Genomic DNA, 26,800 nt, shown 5'->3' with positions numbered 1-26,800 from the left:
AAGCTGTGCATACTTGTTAATATTTTTTCAATGGTTGTTTGACAGAACCTGGATTTCACTCCGTAGGTGCCATGATGGTCAATCTGCTCCCTGCAACCATCTGCGCGATTTCCAACAAACATCCCCGCTCCCGGGGCAGTGCACAGGGCAGGCGCTGCCCTATATTTAGGCATTCAGGTAACCCCTCGTTAGAAGGGTCCGGCCTTTGAGGAGCACGTGTCAGCCCTCAGATTTGAGAAGGCAGCATTTTGTACTGAGCTATTTACAGGCAGAGCCAAATCCGCTCGATTGACAGGCTGAGTCTAGAGAAGCAGCTCTGGGATCTTCCGCCAACAGGAAGCCTCCAAGACCCCCTCTCCTGAGACTTCGCATTAAGGTCTATATTTAATGATCACCATGTTGAAGCCATTTCCATTCGTTTTCTTTGTTTCTGTTTTTTTTTTTTTTTTACCAAATCAGAGCCACCGAGCCACTAACTCCAGGTCGCCGTGGACACCTGCCCCTTCCTGCCCAGTGCTACGCTGAGCACAAACAGAAATGAACTCCTCCCTCGCCTCTACTGCTTAGCCGTCGGGACCGGGGCTCCAGGTCTCGTGGTCGGCTGGCAGAAGCTCTGGGTGCACAGGTGACTTCCCCTTGGACACTGAGAGGCTGAGCTCCACCGAGAGAGGTCCACAAGCTACAGCGCTCAATCTACACAAAGTTCTTAGGGTTCAGAACGCTCATTAAACAAAGGTTGATGAGAGAAGAGTGTCGGTTTCAGAGGCGGCAACGTCCTAAGGCCTGCAGCTCCCTAAAGTTGGGGACAGAGGTGAGGCAGGAGGCACAGGCATTGGCGGGGCATCCCCAACAGACACGTATAATGTGTTGCCACCATCTTCCTTGTGGCCTGGGGCATCCACTTTATCTAAATTTTACCTAACTTGTAGCTGACTCACAGCATGCTGGGGTGATCTTATTTTGAAAGGGATTAGACCATCTGGTGCAGGGGTAGGCAAACGTTTTCCATTAAGGGCCAGACAGTAAATATTTTAGGCTGTGCAGGCCACAGGGTCTCTGCCATATTTATGCAACTCTGCCGGTCACATGAAGACAGCCACAGACAAAACGGAAATAAACAGGCGTGGCCATGGTCCAGTAAAACTTTCCTTGCAAGATCAGGAGGCAGTCAGATTTAGCCCACGGGCTGTAGTTTGCCGACTCCCCATCTGGACAGCTGAACCCAGTCAACCGCAGTATCTGCCTACAAACTTCCAAGAATTCAAAACGCTTTACTGTGGCATTTCCTCCGAATCCTTCTACCGACCGGAACCACCCTGATCTTTGTAAGCTGAATTAATAAGCAGGAGTCCCTCCAATTGCCTTTGGAACATAAAATATCCAAAGTTCAAAACACAGTTCTGTATCACTTACAGCCGGGGTGGAGGGGGGCGCGGTACCCAACACGGACGACAAGAGAGAATCTGCATAGAGGCCACGTCAAAGGGAGCAGTGTCGTGGCACGTCCCTGCCGTCCACCAGGGAAGGTGTCCCCTCTCACCGCCCGAGTGCCCCCTTCCACAACGGGGAGCTCCCTCCCAACGGCAAGTCCAACAGAGAGGTGCCTTGCAGGGAATTCAAAAACACGAACAAAAAGAACCCCTGCGAACACCAGATTTGTAAACCAACCTTTGCAAAGCCAATTAGGTTACCTGTGTTTTTAGCTGTGGCATCACCACTCTCAAAATAAAGACCGGTATGTTTGGTAACAGCCCACTCTGCCCCCAAGAGCACAGACACCCATGAGGCTCAAGACTGGACAGTTCACACATGGGAACTGGGCTCCGCTGAGCAGCAAGAGGAAGAGTGCGGGCCAACGCCATTCAAGCTTCAAGGGGAGACGACTCCTGAACGCCGAGCAGTGCTGGGAGTGAAGATGCCTGACTCACTCTGCGCTCCGCTGTTCCATTTGAAAGGGGCACAAACAGAGTGGGGACAGCGATGTCTAAATTGGCGTGTTTCATAGTTCAGGAGAAGGAAGGCATTTATCTGGAAGGCACAGCCTACTTGGACAAGGACACTCTCTAAGGCAGCCGCGTGGGATATAAAAGCTGCCTAAGGGATGACGGAAAAGCCACGGGCTTGCCTTCGGCTCTTTTCTTTAAGCCTGATGCCATGGCTGCAGCACCAGAGTTCTTTGCGAGCATTTGATTGCCTAGAATGTTCGGTCCGATATTATTTCAAATATTAAGAACACAAATCTCCAGCACTCCCCTAGACTCGGGCTTCTCGAGGCTGGAGGGGTCACGGGGAGACCAGGCAGAGCTGAAGACAATGAAGGTTCGAGCTGGGGAAATGGGGATGGGGGGCGCACTCTGACACCTCCCCCAACCTCCCTTCCAGCCTGAGCTGTACGATTTACCATCACACGTGACTGGACCACGGACACCTACTTGCATGGCCCACAAAAAAGATCAGGGACCTCAGGAAGGGGAAGTGGCAGCTGTGAAGAGGCACAGAGCTTGCCTCCGAGAGGCCCGAGGTCCACTCTGACCAATGACACATTTCTTCTCAATGCTGCAGAACCTCTTCCTCCCTTCCGACCATGATTCAATACCCAACTACACATAGCTCTTTGTATATTCTGGACCAGTGCCTTTAGTCCTGGAATACGATGTCATAGGCCTGACGTGGCAAATCTTCAGCAGAGCTTCAGAAGGCCTGCCATCTAACGTCAGACAGAGCCAAGTTTGAACACTTATGCACAAACCATCAGTAGTCACTTATCTTACTAGTGAAAGGAAAAAACTGTCTAGCCACGAGATTAAGGGAATGAGATCTTTTAGTTAATTCTCTGGTTAACTGAGTGTTAAATAAAAAGGTATTTTACTTAAGTCCTTATTTTTTCTTAATTATTCTACACTGTCTTGGTCCACACCCTCACGTAACAGTAGTCGACGCAATCAACACAACATACTGTTTCCTGGATGACTGAGGATCCAGCTGTTATTTTTAATATAGCATCATCAGCTTTTCCTATCGATGACAATTAAATAGAATTAACCCCGATGTGATTCAGAAAACTGAACTGAACATATTCTGAGCCCAGGATGAGGTCTGAGAGTTGATTTTAAATAAATCCCTTACAATTAAAAAAAAAAAAAATTCCATGTGCTTCTTTGCCTTAATAGACAGATACAGTCAAAAGTTCTGCTCTGGGACTGTAGCTTGTTAGATTTTCAACCCTGTACTATATAAAAATTGATCCTCTAAGAATGTATGTCACTTCCTATACTTGCCCTGATGATACCAGGGAATGCTTCTGGAAGTTCAAGAAGAGGTCACCGAAAATTAAGCAAGACAGAGAAAGAAGTACAGGGGATACACAAACCGGTAAGGAGACGAAGCTGGTGAGAGAGAAGGCCAGTGAGGGGGGAGCGCCATGAAGGGTGAAAAGGAGAGAACTTGCTAGAAGACAGCTGAACGCAATTCCATGTTCTGTCTCTGTAAATTAACCTGGGGATGCATATCCTTACTCAAAGCAGCTGGTTCTTACAGATTCAGACATTCATGTCAATGGACCAAAGCAAAATAAGAATAAAATCATCTGGAGAGTGAATGCAGGAGCATCTGCTTTGCCGCAGCTTCTCTACCAGCCCATGAGGCTAAGGAGAGGCCACCCCCCGAGCCCCTCCCTCATGACCGTCACCGCAGTTAAACGCGGGCAACCAGGAGGTTAAGACAGGGACAGGGCTTCCCTGGTGGCGCAGTGGTTGAGAATCTGCCCGCCAATGCAGGGGACACGGGTTCGAGCCCTGGTCTGGGAAGATCCCACATGCCACGGAGCAACTGGGCCCGTGAGCCACAACTACTGAGCCTGCGCGTCTGGAGCCTGTGCTCCGCAACAAGAGAGGCCGCGACAGTGAGAGGCCCACGCACCGCGATGAAGAGTGGCCCCCGCTTGCCGCAACTAGAGAAAGCCCTCGCACAGAAACGAAGACCCAACACAGCCATAAATAAATAAATAAATAAATAGATAGATAGATAGATAGATAGATAAATCAATCAATCAATCAATCAATCAGAACGTTTTAAAAAAAAAAAAGACAGGGACTAATTCTCCGACTCTGCAAAGAAATAAGATCCTGTTCTCCAAGGAAAATCATATTCTCCGTAACCAACGGACACCTGCAGTGTCCTTTGTCCCGCCACTGTTCCCGATATTCCATTACCAGTCAGCGTTGGGCTGAAGAACCCAGGTAACTGGACTATGTCCACACACCACACAGACCAGGTCAGAAACTCCTAGACAGAGCCAGCTGTCTCTCATCCTTAAGAACCAAAATAGCCACCATCTTGCGCTGAGTGTTCAGCTTTCAGAGAATTCAAGGTTGGCCCTGACACGGCCATCCTTCCATGGAAACGCTGGGACTGAAAAAGGGCCCAGAACTTTAATGACACAATAGCTGAAAAGGCTATAAATACCTTTTAAATTAGAGAACCACCAAACAAAGTTTCCTTATGGTTAGATTAAAGCGGATTTCATCATAGCAGTGACAAAAAAGTAATAATAAGAACAACCATCGCTGTCAGTTAACAACCTACCTATTCCCGAATTCGCTCCGGTAACCACGACCACTTTGCCACTGAAATCCCGGCCCTGGAGGATTTCCATCGCGGTTGTGCTGCTGTCGTATCTCTGTCTGGTGGTTGGCTTTGTAGGATTATCGTCCACGGTAAATGCCAGTCTTGGGTCCAAGTAGGTACTTCTTTTATTTATGTGGCTGCAAAGAAAAGGAGAAAGCAGTGAACCTAGAGTAGTGAACAGAGGCGTTTATAATTACAAGATAATCTTATAGTTTAGGCTAGGCAAACCCCATTTTTCATGGACTAAAAAGGCTTATTCTTAACCCCAGAAAGACCCGGGGTCCACTTAATCTGTCTTCTGGCCTCCAGAAGGATTACATTCCTGCCTAGAAAGACAGCCATCGAAGCCTTTTCTTCAGAACCGCCTGTAAAATAGGCTGTAACATACAAAGCACTGCCTTGTACCCTCAGATCTCAAACATGGAGTAGGCTTTGGGGTTTTTTTCTTTTAATTCATGTAAATGCGGCTATAAGATCCATCAGGCACTCTTGTCAGTAGATTTCAATTAAATCTCTTATGTGCAAGGGCCTAAGAAGATTGGTAAAGAAGTAGAAAACTCAAAATGATAAAAGACAATAAATATGAAACCAGCCTACTAAAATTCTAATAATTTTCATTTTAAGGCTGTACTCACACACTCTAGTTTTGATTTGGAGTTGATCGAAATCTTGTAGAAAGAATATTAAACCATACTGGTAGTATAAACAATATATTAAAATACATCAGTACAACCTGTTCATACAGACGAACAGGTTGCTCCTTACAGAACAGGTTTATTTTTTACATTTTAAATGTGATCTTGGGGTTTGAGGTAGACCTCAAAATATCTTGAAAACTATTAAGAACTCTCCAGAAAGAAAGATTTCATGATTTAAAATGCATCTGTGGGAATTCCCTGGCAGTCCAGTGGTTAGGACTCAGTGCTTTCACTGCCGAGGGCTCAGGTTCGATCCCTGCTCGGGGAACTAAGATCTTGCAAGCCCCACGGTGCAGCCAAAAAAATAAATAAATAAAAACATTAAAAAAATGTATTTGTAATGTGTATGTGTGTGTAAAATTATATACAGTTTAAAATCAATACTCTTCACCCCATAAATACTAAGACTCAAGAATAATCCAACTTTCATTTTACTTATAACCACAGATGCCAGATAAGCATTCTGACTCCAGTGTCTTACAGAGGACAGAGCTGGAAATAAGCTATAGTGGAAGTATTTATACCACGGAAACAAACATGGGCTTTTCCCCCCAGGGAACTGGCTGTTAAGCATTTACCAGCACACCTCTCTAACGGGATCAGAGTGGGGAAATGAACGGCCAGGCCGCCTAGCGCTCGCCTCCCTTAGGGCATTGCAGGGACTGAATGAGCTAATACTACAGGTATAAGTTGGTTAGAACATGCCTGGCTCATGCTAGTGCTAGATGCGTGGTTACTGTTGCTGCTTGTCATTGGAATTTATTCCAGAGATAGTTTTACCGAGGAGGATGCTCAAAACATTCTTTATAATTACAGGCATACCTTGGAGATACTGCCTTGCAGGGTCAGTTCCAGACCAATGCAATAAAGTCAGTGTCGGGCTTCCCTGGTGGCGCAGTGGTTAAGAATCGCCTGCCAATGCAGGGGACACGTGTTCAAGCCCTGGTCCGGGGAGATCCCACATGCCGCGGAGCAGCTAAGCCCACGCGCCACAACTACTGAGCCTGTGCTGTAGAGCCTGCGAGCCACAACTACTGAAGCCCACACGCCTAGAGCCCATGCTCCACAACAAGAGAAGCCACCGCAGTGAGAAGCCTGCGCACCGCAACGAAGAGTAGCCCCCGCTCGCCTCAACTAGAGAAAGCCTGCGTGCAGCAACGAAGACCCAACGCAGCCATAAATAAATAAATAAATAAATAAACTAAAATAAAAAAAAGTCAGTGTCACACACAATAAACCGAGTCACACAAATTGTGTGGTTTCCCAGTGCATATGAAAGTTATGTTTACACTACGGTCTATTAAGTGTGCAACAGCATTATGTCTAAAAAAATATACACACCTTAATTAACAAATAGTTGATTGCTAAAAAATGCTAACCATCACCTGAGGCTTCGGTGAGTCACCATCTTTTTTGCTAGTGGAGGGTTTGAAATATTGTGAAAATTACCGAAACGTGACAGAGAGACACAAACTGAGCAACTGCTACTGGAAAAATGGAGCCAAAAGACTCCCTTGAGGAGGAGTTGTCACAAACCTTCAATCTGTAAAAAAACGCAGTATCTGCAAAGTGCAATAAGACAAGGTCTGCCTGTACAGACGCCAGATCACAGGAATTTAACAACATCAAAGCCCAGTAGGTAATTTGCTAAATTACAGTATATATATACAAAATAATACTACAGAGCCGTTAAACATCATTGTCTTGAAAAATTTATAAAGATGTGAGAAAATGCTCATAAGAATTATGTGGGAAAAACAGTTTACCAAACAGTTCATGCAATACATTTTCTTTTTTTTTTTTTAAGCACTTATAAAGACTGGAAGAAAAAAATCCAAAAATTGCTAAAAGTAGTTAGTCCTGGGCTTCCCTGGTGGCGCAGTGGTTGAGAATCTGCCTGCCAGTGCAGGGGACACGGGTTCGAGCCCTGGTCTGGGAAGATCCCACATGCCGCGGAGCAACCGGGCCCGTGTGCCATAATTACTGAGCCTGCGCGTCTGGAGCCTGTGCTCCGCAACAAGAGAGGCCGCGATAATGAGAGGCCCCGCGCACCGCGATGAAGAGTGGCCCCCACTTGCCACAACTAGAGAAAGCCCTCGCACAGAAACGAAGACCCAACACAGCCATAAATAAATAAAAAAATAAATAAATAAAATAGTGTTTAAAAAAAAAAAAAAAAAACTCTGAGAGAAAACTATAAAACAAAAAAAAAAAAAAACAAACAAAAAAATAAATAAATAAAAGTAGTTAGTCCTGCTGATAGGATTACAGTTATACACTATATAATATTTTCCTACAGTCAACGTATATTCCTTGTACAAAAAAATTCCTATTAAAAAGCAAGATGGGGCTTCCCTGTGGCGCAGTGGTTAAGAATCTACCTGCCAATGCAGGGGACACGGGTTCGAGCCCTGGTCCAGGAAGATCCCACATGCCGCGGAGCAACTAAGCCCATGCGCCACAACTACTGAGCCTGCACTCTAGAGCCCGTGAGCCACAACTACTGAAGCCCGTGCAACTAGAGCCCACAACAAGAGAAGCCAACACAATGAGAAGCCTGCGCACCGCAACAAAGAGTAGCGCCAGCTTGCCGCAACTAGAGAAACCCTGCGTGCAGCAACAAAGACCCAATGCAACCAAAAATAAATAAGTAAATGTATTAAAAATAAATTAATTAATTAAATAAAAAGCAAGATGGCTGAGAAGTTTCTTTGCAGACACTTACTCGACAAAAAACACTTGTCCATTCTCATCAGTTTCTTGTTCCCATCCATAGGGCAAATCTGAAACACAGGAAGGACAACAGGTCTATGTGGGGGTCGGGGGGGGGGGTTGGTGAACTGAAGCCCCTGCCCTTCCAGCCCCAGACCTATCCCACCAGATCAGCAGGTCATGTGCTCCAACTATGGCAGGTACAGAAGGCCCATTACCCCAGCCAGACTCTACATTCTGCCTCTTGCTTGGAAGTAAGACTATTTCATTCTTTTTTTTTTTAATTTTATTGAAGTATAGTTGATTTACCGTGTTAATTTCAGCTCTACAGCAGTGACTCAGTTTTATATATATTCCTTTTCATATTCTTTTCCATTATGGTTTATCACAGGATATTGAATATAGTTTCTTGTGCTATACAGTAGGACCATGTTGTTTACCAATTCTATATATAATAGTTTGTATCAGCTAAACCCAATCTCCCAATCCATCCCTCCCCCACCGTCGCAACCACAAGCCTGTCCTCTATGTCTGTGAATCTGTTCCTGTTTCGTAGATATGTCCATTTATGGCATATTTTAGATTCCACATATAAGTGATACCATATGATACCTGTCTTTCTCTTTCTGAGTTACTTAGTATGATAATCTCTAGGTCCATCCATGTTGCTGCAAATGGTATTATTTCATTCTTTTTTATGGCTGAGTAATATTCCTTTGTATTGGGTTGGCCAAAAAATTAGTTTGGTTTTTTCCATAAGATGACTCTATTAGTGCTTAGTTGTCTAACTTCATTCGAAACAATTTTGTTAGACTGTATTGTGACAGCTGTCATAACAGCATGCCTTTTAAAAAAAACTTATCAAAATTGATGAATTTTTGTGTAGCCATTTTAATATTGAACACAGAGAAAAAAAGCAACATATTCAGCGTATTATCCTTTATTATTTCAAGAAAGGTAAAAACGCAACTGAAACGCAAAAAAAGATTTGTGCGGTGTATGGAGAAGGTGCTGTGACTGATGGAACGTGTCAAAAGTGGTTTGTGAAGTTTCGTGCTGGAGATTTCTCACTGGACAATGCTCCATGGTTGGGTAGACCAGTTGAAGTTGATAGCAATCAAATCGAGACACTGAGAACAATCAACATTATACCACGTGGGTGATAGCCGGCATACTCAAAATATCCAAATCAAGCGTTGAAAATCATTTGCACCAGCTTGGTTATGTTAATCGCTTTGATGTTTGGGTTCCTCATAAGTTAAGCGAAAAAAAACCTTCTTGACCGTATTTCTGTATGCGATTCTCTACTTAAACGTAAGAAAAATACTCTGTTTTTAAAACAAATTGTGATGGGCAATGAAAAGTGGATACTGTACAATGATGTGTAACGGAAGAAATCGTGGGGCAAGCAAAATGAACCACCACCAACCACAGCAAAGACCAGTCTTCATCCAAAGAAGGTGATGTTGTGTATATGGTGGGATTGGAAAGGAGTCCTCTATTCTGGAAAACCAACGATTAATTCCAACACGTACTGCTCCCAGTTAGACCAACTCAAAGCAGCACTCGACGAAAAGCGTTCGGAATTAGTCAACAGAAAACGCATAATCTTCCATCAGGATAACGCAAGACTGCATGTTTCTTTGATGACCAGGCAAAAAATGTTACAGCTTGGCTGGGAAGTTCTGATTCATCTGCCGTATTCACCAGACATTGCACCTTCGGATTTCCATTTGTTTCGGTCTTTACAAAATTCTCTTAATGGAAAATATTTCCATTCCCTGGAAGACAGTAGAAGGCACCTGGAACAGTTCTTTGCTCAAAAAGATAAAAAGTTCTGGGAAGACGGAATTATGAAGTTGCCTGAAAAATGGCAGAAGGTAGTGGAACAAGACAGTGAATATGTTGTTCAATAAAGTTCTTGGGAAAGTGAAAAATGTCTTATTTTTACTTAAAAACCGAAGGAACTTTATGGCCAACCCAATACCACATCGTCTTTATCCATTCATCTGTTGATAGTTAAATTACTTCCATGTCTTGGCTACTGTGAACAGTGCCGCTGTGAAGATAGGAGTGCGTGTATCTTTTTGAATTATGGTTTTTTCTGGATATATGCCCAGGAGCAGGATTGTTGGATCATATGGCAACTCTATTTTTAAGACTATTTCATTCTTGGGAATTCCCTGGCAGTCCAGTGGTTATGAGTCTACACGTTCACTGCTGGGCCTGGGTTGAATCCCTGGCTGGGGAACTAAGACCCTGAAAGCCATGTGGCCAAAAAAATAAAATAAAATAAAATACTATTTCATTCTTGATCATTCTTCAACACTCCATTCAGCTTCTGCTTTTCACAAAACCCTTACTGATTGCTCCAATTAACATGAATTCTCCCTTGAATGAATTCCCAGAACGTATCTACACCATAGCAGGCACCCAATACCATTCATATGCTGACTTGTGAAGATTCATATTACAGAGCAGTTTCATTTTTTTTCCCAAGGGCACATGCTGCCTTTTCAAATAGACCCTCAACCTCTTGAGAGCAGGGACCTTCTTACACTTCTATTCCATGCATGACACACTTACTCAGAAGCACCTACAAGTCAACACAAGCTTTACGGAATTCTATCAAACACTGATATATTTAATTCCAGGATAGGAACCAAGACCAACTTTACAAACAGTGCAACTACGGAAAAATCTAATGAACTGTGAATTCAAGGCCCCTAATATTTTAATACTTTCTTATTTAAGAAATCAGCCTCAGCACTCCACCCCAAGAGCTCATCACTTCCTTGTACCGAACCCTACAAACTCCCCAGAGGGACAGTCCAGCTCCTGTGACAGTTTTCCCATCTGATTAATGCTTTAAATACAAGGGTCTCTGCTTTATGACAACAATATACAAACCTCCTGCTATTCGCTTTCTTTTTCCAGTTTTCGGATGTTCCCACTGAGTCTTCTCTTCTGTGTGACTGTTAAAAAAAAAAAAAAATCCACAGAATACGTAGTAAGTAAAAGTTACACTTCTAAAAATTAATCAATGGCATTATATTTTTTTTCTCCTCCACGTGATACTCTCTCAAGAGTACTCAAGTCAGACAGTCAGAAAGAAATATTCAGATTATAAATGTTACTGTTTGCATCAGGTCAAATTCTCTAGGTTGGAAGCAGCAGCAGACTGGGAAAATCTCCCTAAAACCTGTAGCTGGTGGTGAAGCCAGAGGAAGAGAACTTGACCCCAACTGGGGGTCAACTCTAGGAATCTCGCTGAATCACTCAAAATACCTAGAGAGGTGTTTTGTTTTCTACTTGTTTTAGTTTTCGTTTTAGTTTTATTCCAGGATAGATTGAAAAATTTCAGTCAAATTTATAACGCTGATACGCAGGTATCATTTATATATAACCTTAATCTTCTTAAATGTTTATTTTTTCCACAGATTTAATTTCAAAGTGTTTTTTAAGCACTGATTCCTAATTTCATCCAAGAGGGTAAGGCAGCTCCGTACGTCAGTCACTCAGCTTTGGAGCCTCAATTTCCTCATCTGCAAAACGGAAATAATCCTAGTATTCATCTGAGGAGAATGCTACGAGGATACTGTATACAAAGGGTTGAACACAGTACTTGGCATAAAAAGCCCTCAAAAGTTCTATTATTTTGAACAAATCAAATATACAAACTAGTCTGATTTCTGTGCCAAACCAGCATTTCATCTCGTAAAAGCACACACAGTTATCAATGAAACCATGAGCCAATAACAGACTAGAGACACCTGTCAACAGGTGATCCAGTATGGAGAAAAACATAAAATTACCTAATCAAGGAAACAGCTGCATGTTTCAAGAGGCATTCAAAGTTCACATGCTCAGGCCAAAGTAGAAAATAATACTTAATCACTGACAACCAGATGATAGAATATTCCTTCCCTATCCATGATTTTACAGAGAATAAATACAGAGAGCTGGTGAACGCTCCTGTAAGATGTTGCACGTCAAAAGCAGGGTCTTTCCAGGAACTGCTGGCTTCCGGGGTTTTTGCAAACTATCGGTGGCCAGTACAAGGACACAGTGGACACTGGACTCAAAAGGCCAAAGACCTGAGCTCCCGCGCTGCCTGCACCCGGTGAGCCACTCTCCCTAGGAGCACATCCACCTCACAGAGCTGCTGGAAAGGCAAGAGACACCATACCTGGCACAGCGACTGGTGAGCAATTAGATCACTGGACAGAGGGTATCAGCAAGGACCGGATCCCACTTGTGTATCCCCCACCATCCAACCCTGACTGCAGAAAGGAAGCCCAAACAGGAGTAAGAACCAGGTTACATTTGGTAGTTCGGATCCCCTGGAGAAGGTTTTCAACCTCCCTGTGCCTCAGTTTCCCCATCAGTACAAAGGGGATAATAATGGCCCTACTTCTTGGGGTCACAGAGGACTCAGTGAGTAACGTGTGAAGAACTAAGAACCATGCCTTTGACAGAAAAGGATTATTTTAAATAAACTTACATAAAAATTAATTAAAGGGTGTTCCTTTTTCATTGTAATCTAAAATGACTTTTTAATGAACAGAAAATTACAACACATGTCCCCAAATTATCTTATTCTCCTTTAAACAGAAGCCCTCTTTTTTCTTTTCTTTCAGTAAGCTTTTTGTCACTTAAGAAGATACTTAACAGTGATCTTAATTTAAAACAAAGGGATCAAAATTAAATTCACACCACATTACATGGCTATCACTTTCAAGTATGCTCCTCTAAGTTTTTTTTTTCTTTTCTTCGTTAAGCATAGTTTCTTGAAGTTAACTGAGAGACCCAGAGCCACTTGTGGACAGGGACCCGCCTCCCATCGGGGCAGGCCAGCCGTCCCTCTGCTGCCAAGAGGCCCGGGCTTCAGAATAAAAGGGGGGCGGGAGTGGAGGACCCAGGACGGCGCAGGCGACAGCAGCCACAGCCCCCAGCACCGAGACCTCGTCCTTCGGTCCCCACCCCCTGGTTAAGGCAGAGGAGCTTCTCCGGACCATGCTAGGGAAGGGAGAAAGGCTCATCAGCTCTCTCTGGTAACAGGTCTGTCCTCAGCAGCAAGAATGTCCCTTCCGTGGGAGCCCAGCCTGGGGGGCCTTGAGCCACGTGACACGTGTGTCTTTGAGGTCTGAGGGCACCCTGGGGAGTGTGAGGGAGCCTGGGGGGTTGACAGAACCCACACAAGAGAAGAGGGGTGAGACTATGAGGGGGTTTCCCACGAGACCCCAGAGGCCTGGTTGGGAGCTACAGCCTCTGCGCTTGGGCACAACCCTGCCGCAGTGGGATGAAGATCACGGGAAAAAGGAAGGACTGCAAGGGCCACCTTCTGGTACCCTATCAGCCAAGTTTCCCGACCCCAGTGGACAAGTGACCTTCTAGAATTAGGGGTGTGAAGAAGGATCGGGATGCTTGCAGGTCAGGAGAGATCACGGGGGACTGCTGGGGACCCAGGGTCACGATGGGTCGGGGCATCCTTCAACCCCACGCCAAAGAACAGAAGGCCGGTAGGACAGGAGAGAGAGTCTGGAGAGAGGTACTCCCACCCCCCAGCTGCGAGCCCGCCAAGCCTTGTCACCACAGTCAGTGTAAACAACAGGGCCAGATACCGGTGGGGGGCGGGGGGGGCGGGAGGCGGAGAGGGGCGTACTTTTCAGAGACGGCAGAGGCGCCACGGAGTCCCCTGGCCGAGGGCTCCCCGGAAGCTGTCAGCAGAGCTGGCTGGGGTGTGTAGGTCTTACCGAGTGAAAGAAGAGCCCCAAGCCCAGACGGTGGAGGCCACCCAGGAAGGCAGCAGATGGGAAAGGTCACCCGACACAAGGTGAGGCGCAGGAGGCAGGGTGAGCGAAGGTGAAGGAGCCTCCAGACGGAACGCGAGGCTCCAGGCAAACCTGAAAGGAAGCCAGGGAGCTCTGGGGGCAGCGGCCAGGACGGGGACAGGCCCCACCCAGAGCGGGAGCAGAGGAGGCCCCCGAAGCCGGGAGGCAGGCCGTGTGCATCTTCGCGTTCCCAGGGCCTAGAACGCCACCTGCCCAGGGAGGCCCGCGGGAAACCTTCCCTAGATGAGCTAATTGACTCGTTCCCTGGATTTACTTTACGGCGCCAGGATGCTAAGCATGGGGGATACAGAGGGGAACGAGAAAAGGTCCCGTCCCTCACGAAGTTGACAACCTGAGGAGGGACAGAGAGCAACACAGGGCCGAGTAGAGCGTAGAAAACTACAGACAAGGGAGAGCAAAGTGGTGGAAGGCAGGCGCAGGGCCGATGCAAGGGAACGCTCTCGTGGGCAGTGACATTTAAGCTCAGCTCTGAGGGATGAAAGAGCGCTTCAGGCAAAGGCTGAGGCAACAGCAAATGCCCATTCAGGAGTTGCCCGGAGCCCGCCAACTGCCCCCTGGCTCCCTGCTGCTAGAAATGCCCCTTCAATTCTCCAGAGCGGAAATCATCCTTCTAAAGACACAGACCCGAGGTCACTCCCTGGCTCCAAGCCTTCAGTGGACACATGGGTCCTGCTGACAGAGCCCAGGTCCTCGGAGGCACAGAAAAGCCTCCATAAATCAACTGTGTCCTTCCTTCCCACCTCAATCTTCGTGTTCCTGCAGCACCGCACGGGCCGGGCCTCTGTTTCTTCTACCTGGGCTGCCCTCCTGCCCCTGGACCTGCCCACTTCTACCTGCGCTCTAAGGCACAGCTCAGGTGCCCACTGCCCCAGGCACCTCACCACCTACCCACACAGCTCATCCTGGGCAGGCTGCCACTCACTGCACACACTGCGTGGGGACCACGTCACCGCACGTCGCTCTGTCCTATAAGACTGGGCACTCATGAAAGTGACAAGCGGTCTTTTTTACTTTTTTTTTTTTTTTGCCGCGACGTGTGGCATGTGGGATCTTAGTTCCCCGACTCGGGATGGATCCTGGGCCCCCTGCAGTGAGGATGCGGAGTCTTAACCACTGGACGGCCAGGGAAATCCCAACGAGTGGTCTTATTCATCTCAGTAAAACCAGTGCCCAGCAAAGAGCCTGGCACAGGATACATTCCCAATGTGTCTTGAATGAACTCACCAAGGTCGTTTCCTCCTGTTTTTCTTTCTAGCAAGCCACGGAAGGCAGCAGAGGCTCACAACCTTGGGCAGATTAGAATCACATGGGAAGATTTCACAATCTACCACCAGGGGTGGGAGGCGGGGCAAGAAAATTAAATGAGAATCCCTGGAGGTGGGAGCCAGGAAAAGATAGTTTGCTTCCCAGGTGTTGAAAATCACTGATTTACATCCATGTTTCTCAAAGCCATAACCTGCCTCAGCTGGAAAGCTTAAAAAATAAAGAATCCCTATGTTGGGCTCCTGCTGCACGAGCGTCTCTGTGGAGACCCCAAATCTATAGTTATGATGGTCCCCAGGTGATTCTAATATCAGGCCTAGAAGGTGCTGTCACAGCTGCAGAAATCAGGAAAGGCTAAGAATTATCCAGCACTGAGTATGTTTAGGCCTGTGCTAAGCCTTTACGTACAGGGCCTCAACTAAAACTCTCCAACCAACGTATTTAGCAGATAAGAAACCTGTGACTGAGAGTTATTCCAATGGCCCAAGGTCACACAGTAAGTGGTGGGAGAGAGGGTCTCCTGGTGTTTCCAAAACTTTCCCGAAAACTACAGTAAAGCTATATTAGCCATTTTATACGTATACATATATATATACACACACATAGTTATACTAGGACACTTGTTAAAAATACACACTCCTAGGTCGTCAACCCAGACCCCCCAGAAAGGAGCGGGGCATAGGCATTTTTTTCTGATTTTGGGGGGGAAAGGGAATGAGGCCGGTCTGCCATCCATGCACCGTGCAGCGCTGCCTACTGGGCAGCAGAGGGCGCGCCTGAGCGCCGCCAGGTGACCCCCGCTGGACCTAGGGCCAGAGAGGGGGATGGCCCGTCCTCAGAACCCCGGCAGCCTTCCCTCTGAAGCTTTCCAACCATGACTGCCACTTCGCCCTCCCGGGCCAAGCCTGAGCGCGAGCCCTCGGCCCTCCCCGCGCAGGTGGCATTCGAAGGCAGCGCGGAGTCCCGGGCAGGTGAGCGGTCAGGGTTCCAGCCGCGTCCCAGACCCGGCGGCCCCCCCGCGGCCCCCTTACTTGGCATAGTAAACCCAGCCGTCCTTGGTGGTTCTCTGCTCCCAGCCCGGGGGCAGCTCGTCCTCGCTGTCCGTGTCGTCCAGGCCCGCGTAGCGCAGGGCTGCCATGGCTGCAGAGGTGGCGCCCGGTCACCCGCTCGCTCGCCCGCTGCCGGGTCTCCGCGCCCAGAACTCACTCCCGCTTCAACCGAGCGCCGCGCGCCGCGAGTCCCGAACGCTCGCGCCTGCGCACTGTGCCGCCCGGAGCCCCTCCTCCGACTCGGCAGGTGAATCCAGTCTCCGCAATTGCGCAGCTGCCGGAGTAAAAGGAGGCGGGGCCTGAGGAGACCTACGGGGAAAGCACCCACGAGCTCGCACGGCCGCTCGGCTGGAAGTAAAAGCCGGTTGAGAGCTTTTTGGCTCTGGAGATGGAGTCGAGCTTCGACACCTCCCGGCTGCAGGCAAGGGGGCGTGGGCACCCAGTCACGGTCCAGGACTCCGCCCGTTGCTGGGCGACCCGTAATCACTTCCGCGTTGTTCTAGCCAGTCCCGCAGGAGCTCCAGCAATTGGGCATCCTGGGAAATGTAGTCCAGACCCTGCCGGAATAGAGCGTGGCGCGGAAAGGAAGGAGGCAGATGCTGGTTTTCTGGGCTATAGCCTCTCCTTTTTTTAGGGCATTAGGAAGAATGAATGTTCCTGCTCAGAAACCTTACAGAGCTTTCCATGACCCAGGCTGATTCACAAACTTTGTTGTGCATGTAAACTCAACGCTGTAAACCGCGGGAAACATTAAAAACACAAATTCCTGCACCTTCTGATGCCCAGTCCTGGAGAAGTTTCTTCTAGCCACAGCATGGTTCTGTTGATAATAAATGGCCAACGTTTATAGAATTTTCCAGAACATTCCCTGCTCGGAACTTGCTGTCTAGCTCAGCGTTACAGGGATATCTACTGACCGTGATTCCTCTGGTCTAGGTTTCAGAAGAATGCAAGCCTCCGTAGAGGAATTATGTGTTTCAAAGGGAGGAAGATGGAGAGAAGGGATGTAGCTTTTTATTTTCTTCAAGTCTTGAGACTGATATTGCTTTGGGATTCCTGCGCTGCATGCTCTTTAGGGGAGAGACTTGCTTTCCTTTGAAGTTGCCCAACCAAAAGCTAACTTAACGAAACCATATTTCAGTTTTAACAGACCCACTCTCGCAACTCAGATCTATCACATCCCTGTTTCCGAATCCATGTACATTTAAGTGAGCTACTATTAATCTGCTGCCCTTCTGCTTATCCCAATTTAACCCCTTGCCCCTGTCACCCAAGCCAAATTATTCCTTTGATATGAATAGGAAATTAGGGCACAAAATCCCCTAATGGTGGAGAGGGGGATGAATAGAGTCAAACTGCTTAGCCTCAGTTTCTCCAGTGATTATCTTTAGCCTGTGCGCTGCTTCTCAAGGACCTACTGCTTAGATTTATCTCGGAGCCTTAGATTTATCGCCAGAGCCTCAACTGGCGCCTGTTGCCTATGACTTGGCATCATTCCACAGGTGGTGATACAGTATGGTGTCTTCCCCAAGCTGGGTAGTGCTCCCCTTGGCAGGATTCTCAACTTCTTGTTCAACCCTCCGCTCTTCCTACCACTTTAAAAGTTCCTCTAGGCTTCTCCTGCCATGGACACAGGGCTCCTCAACTTCAACACTACTGACATTTGGGGCCACATAATTCTTTGCTGTGGGGGACTGTCCTGTGCTCTGCAGGATGTTTAGCAGCCTCTCCGTCCTCTATACACTAGATCCGGTAGCGTCCCCTGTCCCGCAGCTGCAACAACCAAAAATGTCTCCAGGTGTTGCCAATTATGCCCCCAGTTAAGAACCACTGATCTACACTGAAGGTAAATCAAGAAATTACTAGCATGTGAATCAAATGCTGAGATTTATTGAAGGCATTGAAGAGCCCATTTCTGGCCAGAGATTCACAAGATGGTACTCAGATCCTGCTGGTTCTGACCGCTGAGTTCTCTAGCATTATCTGAGGGCATCTGCCTCTCTAATTCCTAGTCCATCCGCAGGTGAGAGACATGGGCTTACAAGTCTGGCTGGGTGGCCTGGACACCAATCATGGTCCCAAGTGGTTATGATGACCTCATTTTATTCCTCTCTTCCTACGTCTTACCTGTGGCCTCTATCAGAAGGTCAAAGAAGAAAGACATTCAGGCATTTGGGGACTTGTGTGAGTAAGCATGCCAGATTTTAGGATTTATAGTCTTTTGGCTTCGCTGAAACTAATATTGTTTTAGTTACACTTATTCGATTGCAAGTAACAGAGACTCACTCAAAAGTTTATGATCAGGATGCAAATGAGCTAAATTAGATTGTTGTCACGACCTGCGGGAGCCCAAGGACAGGCCTGTTGTTTTTCTGTCGTGGGGTTCATGGTCTCTTGCTCCTGCTCTGTGTTCATGGGCTACTTTTTTTTTTTTTTACTCTTTCATTACTGGCTTCCTCTGTTCATAGTTTCTGCTTCACTTGGACTTCAGCTTGGATGCAATTTTGGCTTTGGATCTATGAGAGGGTGAACCCCGTTTAGCTTGTAAGATTATTATGGGTTTGAGGAGTCTTAAGTTTGGGAATGAGCCAAGGTCCTCGACATGTGCTTACGAAAGCCTAAAGAACGATTTCTTACTGTAAAGCCAACTGAATTGCATTGATTATTAGATAGGAGGTTAATTAAAAAAAAAAAAAGTCAACATGTAGTTATAAAACTACACACCAGATGGTGCTACGTACCCACAATTTTAAGGCTAAAGCCCAATTCCCGACAGGGATTTCTACATTTGAACGTTTCTTTTTGATTGATCACTTCTGAAATAACTGATAATTTATGAACAAAAGACTGATCACTTTTCTTCTGAAAGCAGTTTGGCATCACTCATGCAGTGGGCACAAGTTTTAATGTAACACTCCTGAGACCACGTTTCTTTAGTTCATTGTCATTACCAGGATGGTAGTCATTTCCTCCCCCTTCAGACACACAAACGCCCCAACAGTTCTGCAAACCTGCTTTAACTTAAGCCACCATTCCTTAGGAAATTAAGTTTTGGTGCCAAACTCAACATGTTAATGAGACCTTGGAAGCATCCTGGCTCTTCCGATAAACTTCTCATGTAAGATAACCAATAAGCAAAAATATTGAACAGGATTCTTAGGGAAAACTCTCCTGGTTAATGTGGACTTAGTAAGAAGGCGTTTTTGTATTTCACTTATTCAGTCAAACACACAATGAGTGAAAAATAAAAATATGCTATGTCTCTAAGAAAAGCCAAGGAAAATGAAACACCTCCTGCATTCAGAAATCAGTCAATTAGAATAAAACCAACAGGCACACAAAGAACGATGGCTTGAGGGTTCTGAAAGCAGTTCCAACCAAGACCTATAGGTATGCAGAGACGGGGAGAGTTTTGGTGATAGGGTTTCCTATCATTTATCTTGGGAACCAAACTCAGCTACTGTCACTTACAAGCTGTGTGTGACAGCAGTCAAGTCACTCACCTTATTCCATTATTATCGGCCCAGTTTTTACAGATGAGGAAAGTGGGGCACAAGGAATTGAAGCAGCTTGCCCAAGGTCACTCAGTGAGCAAAAGCCAGCAGGATCTGGGATAGAACCCAAACAAAGGCACTTGCCCCAAGCTCATCCTCTCAACCCACTGCCCCACATGCTGCCTTTCCAGAACAGAGCTCCCCAGTGCTGGTCCTCGGGTAGATGCCCAGGGGTTTTCAGTCCTCCATGAGAAAGTGAGAAAAATAGGTAAAAGAAGTGAATTTTTCATAAAGCTAAATATATTCCACTTAAAATACTAGCGGCGGGGGCGGGGTTCCTATGAGATTACATCTGTTCTTTTACTTTCTGGTATTCTATTCTTTTCCTTTTCCCCAACATGTTTTATTATGACATTTTTCAAACATCCGGAAAAGTTGAGAGATGAGTATAATGAACATCTATAGTATCCCACCCCCAGCACACACACCTAGATGTGGTCATGCTTCACCTTCTGCCATATGGGCTTTAAAGAGACGGAGCTTGATTGCCTGAAACATTAGGAGAGAGTGATTTTGTTTCATTTTGAAAGTCCTTGAGACTGAGTACGAATGCTCATTTTTTCTCCTGGGCCACCGGTAAGGCACTCTCCCATGGTGAGCTCATCACATCCATTGCAGCGACTTCCGGAAATTAGACCCTTCCGTTTGGAGACTTCATTCGTTTAATTTATGTGTAAAGGCCCCACGCTTCAATGTAGCTTTCTGGTATACTTGCTAACTTGCCGACATTCACAAAATTCTATTTCAGCCTGACTTTGTTACTGTCTCCTTTCTGTCCTACAGGGAAAGAATCCCCCTCCAGGGGACAGTCACGTTGCCATGAGGAGTCCATTCTATTTAAAATCTTCCACCTCCTGTTTAGAGTGTCTTATTTTAGCAGCCAAAGCTTTCAAGACATCGCTCTGAGCCACACCTGTCACGATCTTGCAAATGAATTCTTCCAAAGACTCCAGGTCCTGGAGGCCAAGATTCACCCCAGATCCTGCCAGACATGCACGTGTAAATATACCGGGGGTCGGGGGGAGCGGCATAAAGAAAAATAAAAAGAAAAGAGAGAGAGAAATGCAAATCAAAACTACAGTGAGGTCCCACCTCACACCGATTGGAATGGCCATCATTAAAAAGTCTAGGGACTTCTCTGGCGGTCCAGTGGTCAACACTCCAAGCTTCCACTGTAGGGGGCATGGGTTTGATCCTTGGTCTGGGAACTAAGATTCCACATGCCGTGGGGTGTGGCAAAAAAAAAAAAAAAAAGTCTACAAAGAACAAATGCTGGAGAGGGTGTGGAGAAAAGGGAACCCTCCTACACTGTTGGTGGGAATGTAAATTGGTGCAGCCGCTATGGAGAACAGTACAGAGGTTCCTCAAAAAACTAAAAATAGAGATACCATATGACCCAGCGATCCTAGTCCTGGCCGCATATCTGGAAAAAACTGTAATTGGAAAAGATACATGCACCTTAATGCTCACAGCAGCACTATTCACAATAGCCAAGACATGGAAACAACCTAACTGTCCATCAACAGAGAAATGGATAAAGAAGGTGTGATATATATATATATATATATATATATATATATATATATATATATATATATATATATATATACAATGGAATATTACTCAGCCGTAAAAAAGAATAAAATAGTGCCATTTGCAGCAACATGGATGCAGCTAGAGATTATCACACTAAGTGAAGTAAATCAGAACGAGAAAGACATGAGGATGCTCAAGCAGCCCCGTGGAGAGGCCCACGGTGTGCAGAACGGAGGTATCCTGCTGGTAGCCAGCATCTCCTTGCTAAGCCGCAAATGAACCACCTTAGAAGCACATCCTTCAGCCCTGATCAAACCTTCAGGGACCTGCAGTCTTGACTGACATCTTGATGTAACTCCATAAGTGACACTGAGCCACAGCCATCCTACTAAGCCACTCCTGTACTCCTGACCGTCAGAAACCGTGTGAGATGATAGACATTTATTGTTGGTTTTAATTGTTGGGGTAATTTGTTAAGCAGCAGTAACTAATAACTATAATTAATATGCCCTTCTTTTGCCTTTGCATAGGTAGAATCACATACTTCCCTCTAGGATAGCATTCAGTAAGTAACATTGAAATTGTCTGGTTATATTTTTCTGTCTCCTGCATGTCTGTAAGAACCATCAGATTAAGCACAATGTCCAACTCACTTGTCTGGGAGTCCTTAGCCCCCAACAGGAAGTCCAGCATAGAGTTTTGCCCACAGAGACAATAGTTAAAGCTTCTTAAACATCAAAGGACTGGCGGCCTATTTTCCCCCTTCCATATCTCAACATGCGTAATTACATTAGACCTCAGTTTCCCCATCAGGAAAATGGGGGTAAGGTTAATGCCTGCCTCTTAGGGGTGAGGTAAAGATCACATGAGATAATGCACATAATAAGGTCTCATTCAATAATTCTTGCTATTATTAATCGTTAATATAGTCATCGTGGATTCCCCAAACCGCAGTTTTTTCATCTAATGGGGCTAATAGTCCCCATTGAATAATAAGAGCTAATATTCACTGGACATTTACTATGTTCCAAGCACTGTGCTAAGCACTTACCAGGAATTATGTAACTCTACCAGCCCCACTGTGAGGTAGGTATAATTATTATTCCCACTTTACAGATGAGAAGATTGAGGATTAGGATGTTAAAAGTTGCTTCCAAATCAGAGAAGCAGTAGTGTTGCCCTAGAATCTAGTTTTCTCTGACTCTTCACACTGGCATTATATACATCATAGGGTCCAGAAGAGATCATAGTTATGAACCTGTGAATTGTAAAAGACTGTTTTCAAACAAAGGATCCTTACTGCTCTTGACCAACATGCTGTACTCCTAGGGACCCCTTCAGAGGGTGAAGGAATGAAAGGAGATTGACGACTGGGAGCCACTGAGTAGAGAAGGCTCTCCCTCCTCTATTATGCTGATTAAGGAGCATAAAATTAGTGGCCAAGACTAAGGAAATAAAATCGCATGGCTATGGTTCTGCCCACAACTACTCCTGGATCCCTCATTCCTAACAACTTCTTAGCACAGGGTGTTTCATACTCCAAAGTTGTACTCAAGTACAGTATTTGTTTAATAAATGTCAGTTCATTAGACTTTGGTTAATCATAAAGATAGATATTAAAATAGCTTTCTAAACCTAGATAAAATCTATCTCTAACAGAGGTTGGTATTGTGGGTAAGAGACATGATAACAACCTAAAAGAAGTATCTTTAAATTGAGGCACATAACTGTTCCACCCACCTTTCCTCCTTACTGCCAGCTGGAAAAAGGACGTGATGCGTGGAGCTCAAGCAGCCTCATTGGACCATGAGATGAGGGTCGCACTCAGGAAAGTGAAAAAAAAAAAAGCTGCAAAGAGGCTAGGTCCCTGCCAACTTCATGGAACTCTCATATTTACTCTTTACTCCCCAAATTCCATACATTTCTACATTTCAGTTACCCATGTTATTCCTGTGTCACTTTAAACTTGATAAGAGAGAAAATGTTAGTTAAAACGCCAGTCTATAGAAAGACACTCCCTTATTGGAAAGAGTTATTGCAGTCAGATTTCTAGAGAGGCTCCCTTCTTTTCTGAGACATTTCAGAGCTGGAAAACTAGAGGTAAAATGGGAAAAATAACGACTAACATTTCTGAGGATTTGCCTGTCTCTGTGTCTTGCCCTTTATAAGCAATGGCTCTAGCTCATTCAATTCTGGAAAGAACAATCATGAAGTAGGTACTGAGATGCTGAATATACAAATAGACAATGGCCAGACCATACATGACAATAGAACTCTGACCTACCACCTCTGCAGCAGCCAGTCTGGGAAGCCAAACTACTATGTCTGCAGCAGTTGGCTCAGAAGGGTCAGCACTTGATGAATGACAGCCATGTTCCCTATATTTTGTTCCTACTTCCAACTCAGGACCAACCAGAGAAAGCCAGATATGATCCCCAAACCCACGGCAAGGTATGCCCCAATTCTAGTTAGCCCACTTCCAATTTCCCAGCCAATATCCTCCAATCAGGGCACACCTGACTCTCTTTTCTTACTGGAAAGTTCTTCTACTCCCCTGCCAGCTTTGAGTCCCTGGCCAACGCAAGCGGTGGTGGCTGATTCCCCTGCAGTAGCGAGCTCTGACTCAATCGCTCTGCTGATTCTCACGGGGGTGGTCTTTGTTCATTTCTACAGTAGGACTGTTTAGGGCCCTTTTCCAGAAGACATGGAGGCACAGAGAGGCTAGGAAGCAAATACCTGAGGTCACACAGATGGTGATTATCGGAGCTGGGATCCCAGCCCTGGCAGCAGACTTCACTGGAATTCTACCTGCTGACCAAGGGCAGCCCTGGGAGCCTGGAACTGGAAGCAGGTATCCTCAGGAGCGCTGTGAGTGACTAGGGATGGGCAAATTACGCCAGTACATTTACATATGGGCTACACTGTTGCAGTTACTGTTCTTAAGGAATCAATCTGATCCTTTAAAGAGACTAAGTGATTCCCAAGTTGCTGGAGCATAAGGATCACAGTGGGTGAGGGTGTGCACAGATCCCAGGCTCCGCTCCAATTTAAAGGGATCAGAATCTCCGGGGAGTGTCTGAGAGGTTATAAAGGGGCTATTACTTTAAGAGGTACGTAACTGAAATCTGGGAAAGGGAGAGCTCCCTGCCCTCAGGCCTAGGGTATGTACAAGGTAATTTACAGGCAATTGCTTTATTCAACTCTAAATAGAAAGGAGGAGGTTGGAGGGGGTACTTTATTGGGATGCACTACAGAGGGAGATGTATTTTGCCTCCAGGTTATTCCTAAAATCTGAGAGAGGACACCTGACTTTTAAATACTGTCAAGGAAATATAGTAGTCCCCTACCCCTTATTTGAGGGGGATACATTCCAAGACCTCCAGTGGATGCCTGAAACAGCAGATAGTACCAAGTACTATACAGTCTGCCTTGGTATCCACGGGGGATTGGTCCAGGATTCCCAACCCCCAATCCCAAAATCTGCCGATGCTCAAGTCCCTCATATAAAATGGTGTAGTGTTTTTTTGCACATAACCAACTCACATCATCCCGTATACTTTACATCATCTCTAGATTACTTTTAATACCTAATATGATGTAAATACTATGTAAATAATTGCAAGTACAATGTAAATGCTATGTAAACAGTTGCTGGTGCATGGCAAATTCAAGTTTTGCTTTTTGGAACTTTACTGAATTTTTTTTTTCCAGAATATTTTGGATCTGAGGTTGACTGAATCCAAGGATGCAGAGTCTATGGATACAGAAGGCCTACGGTATACACTGTTCTTTTCCTGTACTAATGGGTGGGTAGCGTGTACAGCATAGATATGAAACCGTACAACCCAAATTGGGACTTGAATCCACTGTCTTTTGATTAAAATCATACATCTGGTCTCAGGACTTAATGAAGCTCATATTCTTTATGTCTAGTCAGAGAAAGAATTCAGTGAAAGCCAAAGTGATAGGTAAGAAGTGGATTTATTGGGACTTCCCTGGTGGTCCAGTGGTTAGGACGCCGTGCTTCCACTGCAGGGGGCATGGGTTCTATCCCTGGTCGGGGAACTAGGATCCCACATGCCACTCGGCTGGCCAAAAACAAACAAACAACAACAACAACAAAAAACAGAAGTGGATTTATTTAGAGAGATCCACACGCCATAGACAGAATGTGGTCCATCTCAGAAGGCGAGAGCGGCCCTGGGAGAAGCACACTGCACAGAGCGTGCGCATTCTCAGAAGGCAAGAAGCCCCAGGTCGCGGGGAGGTGGGGTGTGTGTGCTGCGTGCGTAACTTCATAGGCTAATGAGTGGGAGGATTATTCCAACTATTTTAGGGAAGGGGCGGGGCTTTCCAGGAATTGGGCCACCGCCCACTTTTTGGCCTTTTACGGTCGGCCTCGAAACTGTCGTGGCGCCTGTGGGCGTGTTATTTAGCATATGCTAATATATTACAATGAGCGCATATAATGAGGCTCAAGGTCCACTGGGAGTCGAATCTGCCGCCATCTTGGGCCTAGTGGGTTCTAACCAGTTTTTGTCGCCTCCAGCGGCTATGTCATTCTTTAAGGGTTGTGCCCTGCCCTCTTCCCTCCTGCTTCACATATGCTGGACAAAGGGATGATTCACGACCCCGGACAGAGGGAGCCGGTGCGAGGTTTCATCACGCTGCTCAGAACGGCACTCAACTTAAAACTTACGAAATGTTTATTTCTGGAATTTTCCGTCTGTTATTTTTGGACTGAATTTGACTGCGGGTAACTGAAATCTTGGAAATCGAAATCGAGGACAGGAGGTGGTGACTAGAATAGTGTGAAACTATGAACTACCTGTTTACAAACGGCTCTGAGGAAGTTCTGCCACAGAAGGTAAATGTTAATTTACAGCAGGTGAAATAAGGGCAAGGCGAGTTTAGGGGAGTAGAAAAGACTTGGTGTTTTCTTTGCGCTTTTGATTTGTTCTTTAGTTGGTTGTTATTGGGCAAATTTGAATTTTTCTCCCTCCGTCTTCTTCCAACCTCTCTTCCTCTCTCCTTCTCTCTCTCTCCACTCCGTTGTCTAGTTGTGCATCCTTGTAGGCGAATTTCCTATTTCCTCTGAGCCAAATGGTCCCATATGTTAAAAAAAAGATTAACAACTGTTACCTTTTAGGATCATCAGGATAATTAATTATCTACTACTGGTCCAGGAGTAGGTAACCAACCAATACAGAGTTTATTTTTACCATATTTCTCCACTTTTTTTCTGAAGGTGTTTTTTTTGTTTTTTGTTTTCCCTTGGCTGCGCGGCTTGCGGGATCTTAGTTCCCCCACTAGGGATTGAACCTGGGCCCTGGCAGTGAGAGCACCGAGTCCTAACCCCTGGACTGCCAGGGAATTCCTGATTTCTAAAGTTTTAAAATTGCCCAGACTTACAAAGGTGTGCCAGCTACACCTAAATTCCGAGTAGTACACAGTTACCTGGCAGCAGCATGAAGCTGTCGATGAAAAATTAATCAGTCGATCTAAGA

General features: G+C 45.8%; 1 protein-coding gene across 1 annotated transcript in view; it reads right to left on the bottom strand.

Annotated features, from left to right (window-relative positions):
• WWOX (WW domain containing oxidoreductase) overlaps positions 1-16,575 on the bottom strand; it is a 967,168-nt gene extending 950,593 nt beyond the window's left edge. Inside the window, exons 1-4 of the mRNA XM_059903718.1 lie at positions 16,186-16,575; positions 10,947-11,011; positions 8,050-8,107; positions 4,585-4,763 (exon numbers count right to left, since the gene is read on the bottom strand). Of these exons, the coding sequence (XP_059759701.1) occupies positions 4,585-4,763; positions 8,050-8,107; positions 10,947-11,011; positions 16,186-16,292 (409 nt within the window). The 5' untranslated portion in view covers positions 16,293-16,575. The remainder of the gene's footprint in view (positions 1-4,584; positions 4,764-8,049; positions 8,108-10,946; positions 11,012-16,185) is intronic.
• Between the last annotated feature and the right edge of the window lie 10,225 nt (positions 16,576-26,800).

This window comes from Balaenoptera ricei, chromosome 19, assembly GCF_028023285.1.
Source record: "Balaenoptera ricei isolate mBalRic1 chromosome 19, mBalRic1.hap2, whole genome shotgun sequence".
In the NCBI taxonomy this organism is placed as follows: Eukaryota; Metazoa; Chordata; class Mammalia; order Artiodactyla; family Balaenopteridae; genus Balaenoptera; species Balaenoptera ricei.
Note: the sequence above shows the minus strand (reverse complement) of the source record. Positions and strands in the feature narration are given on the sequence as shown.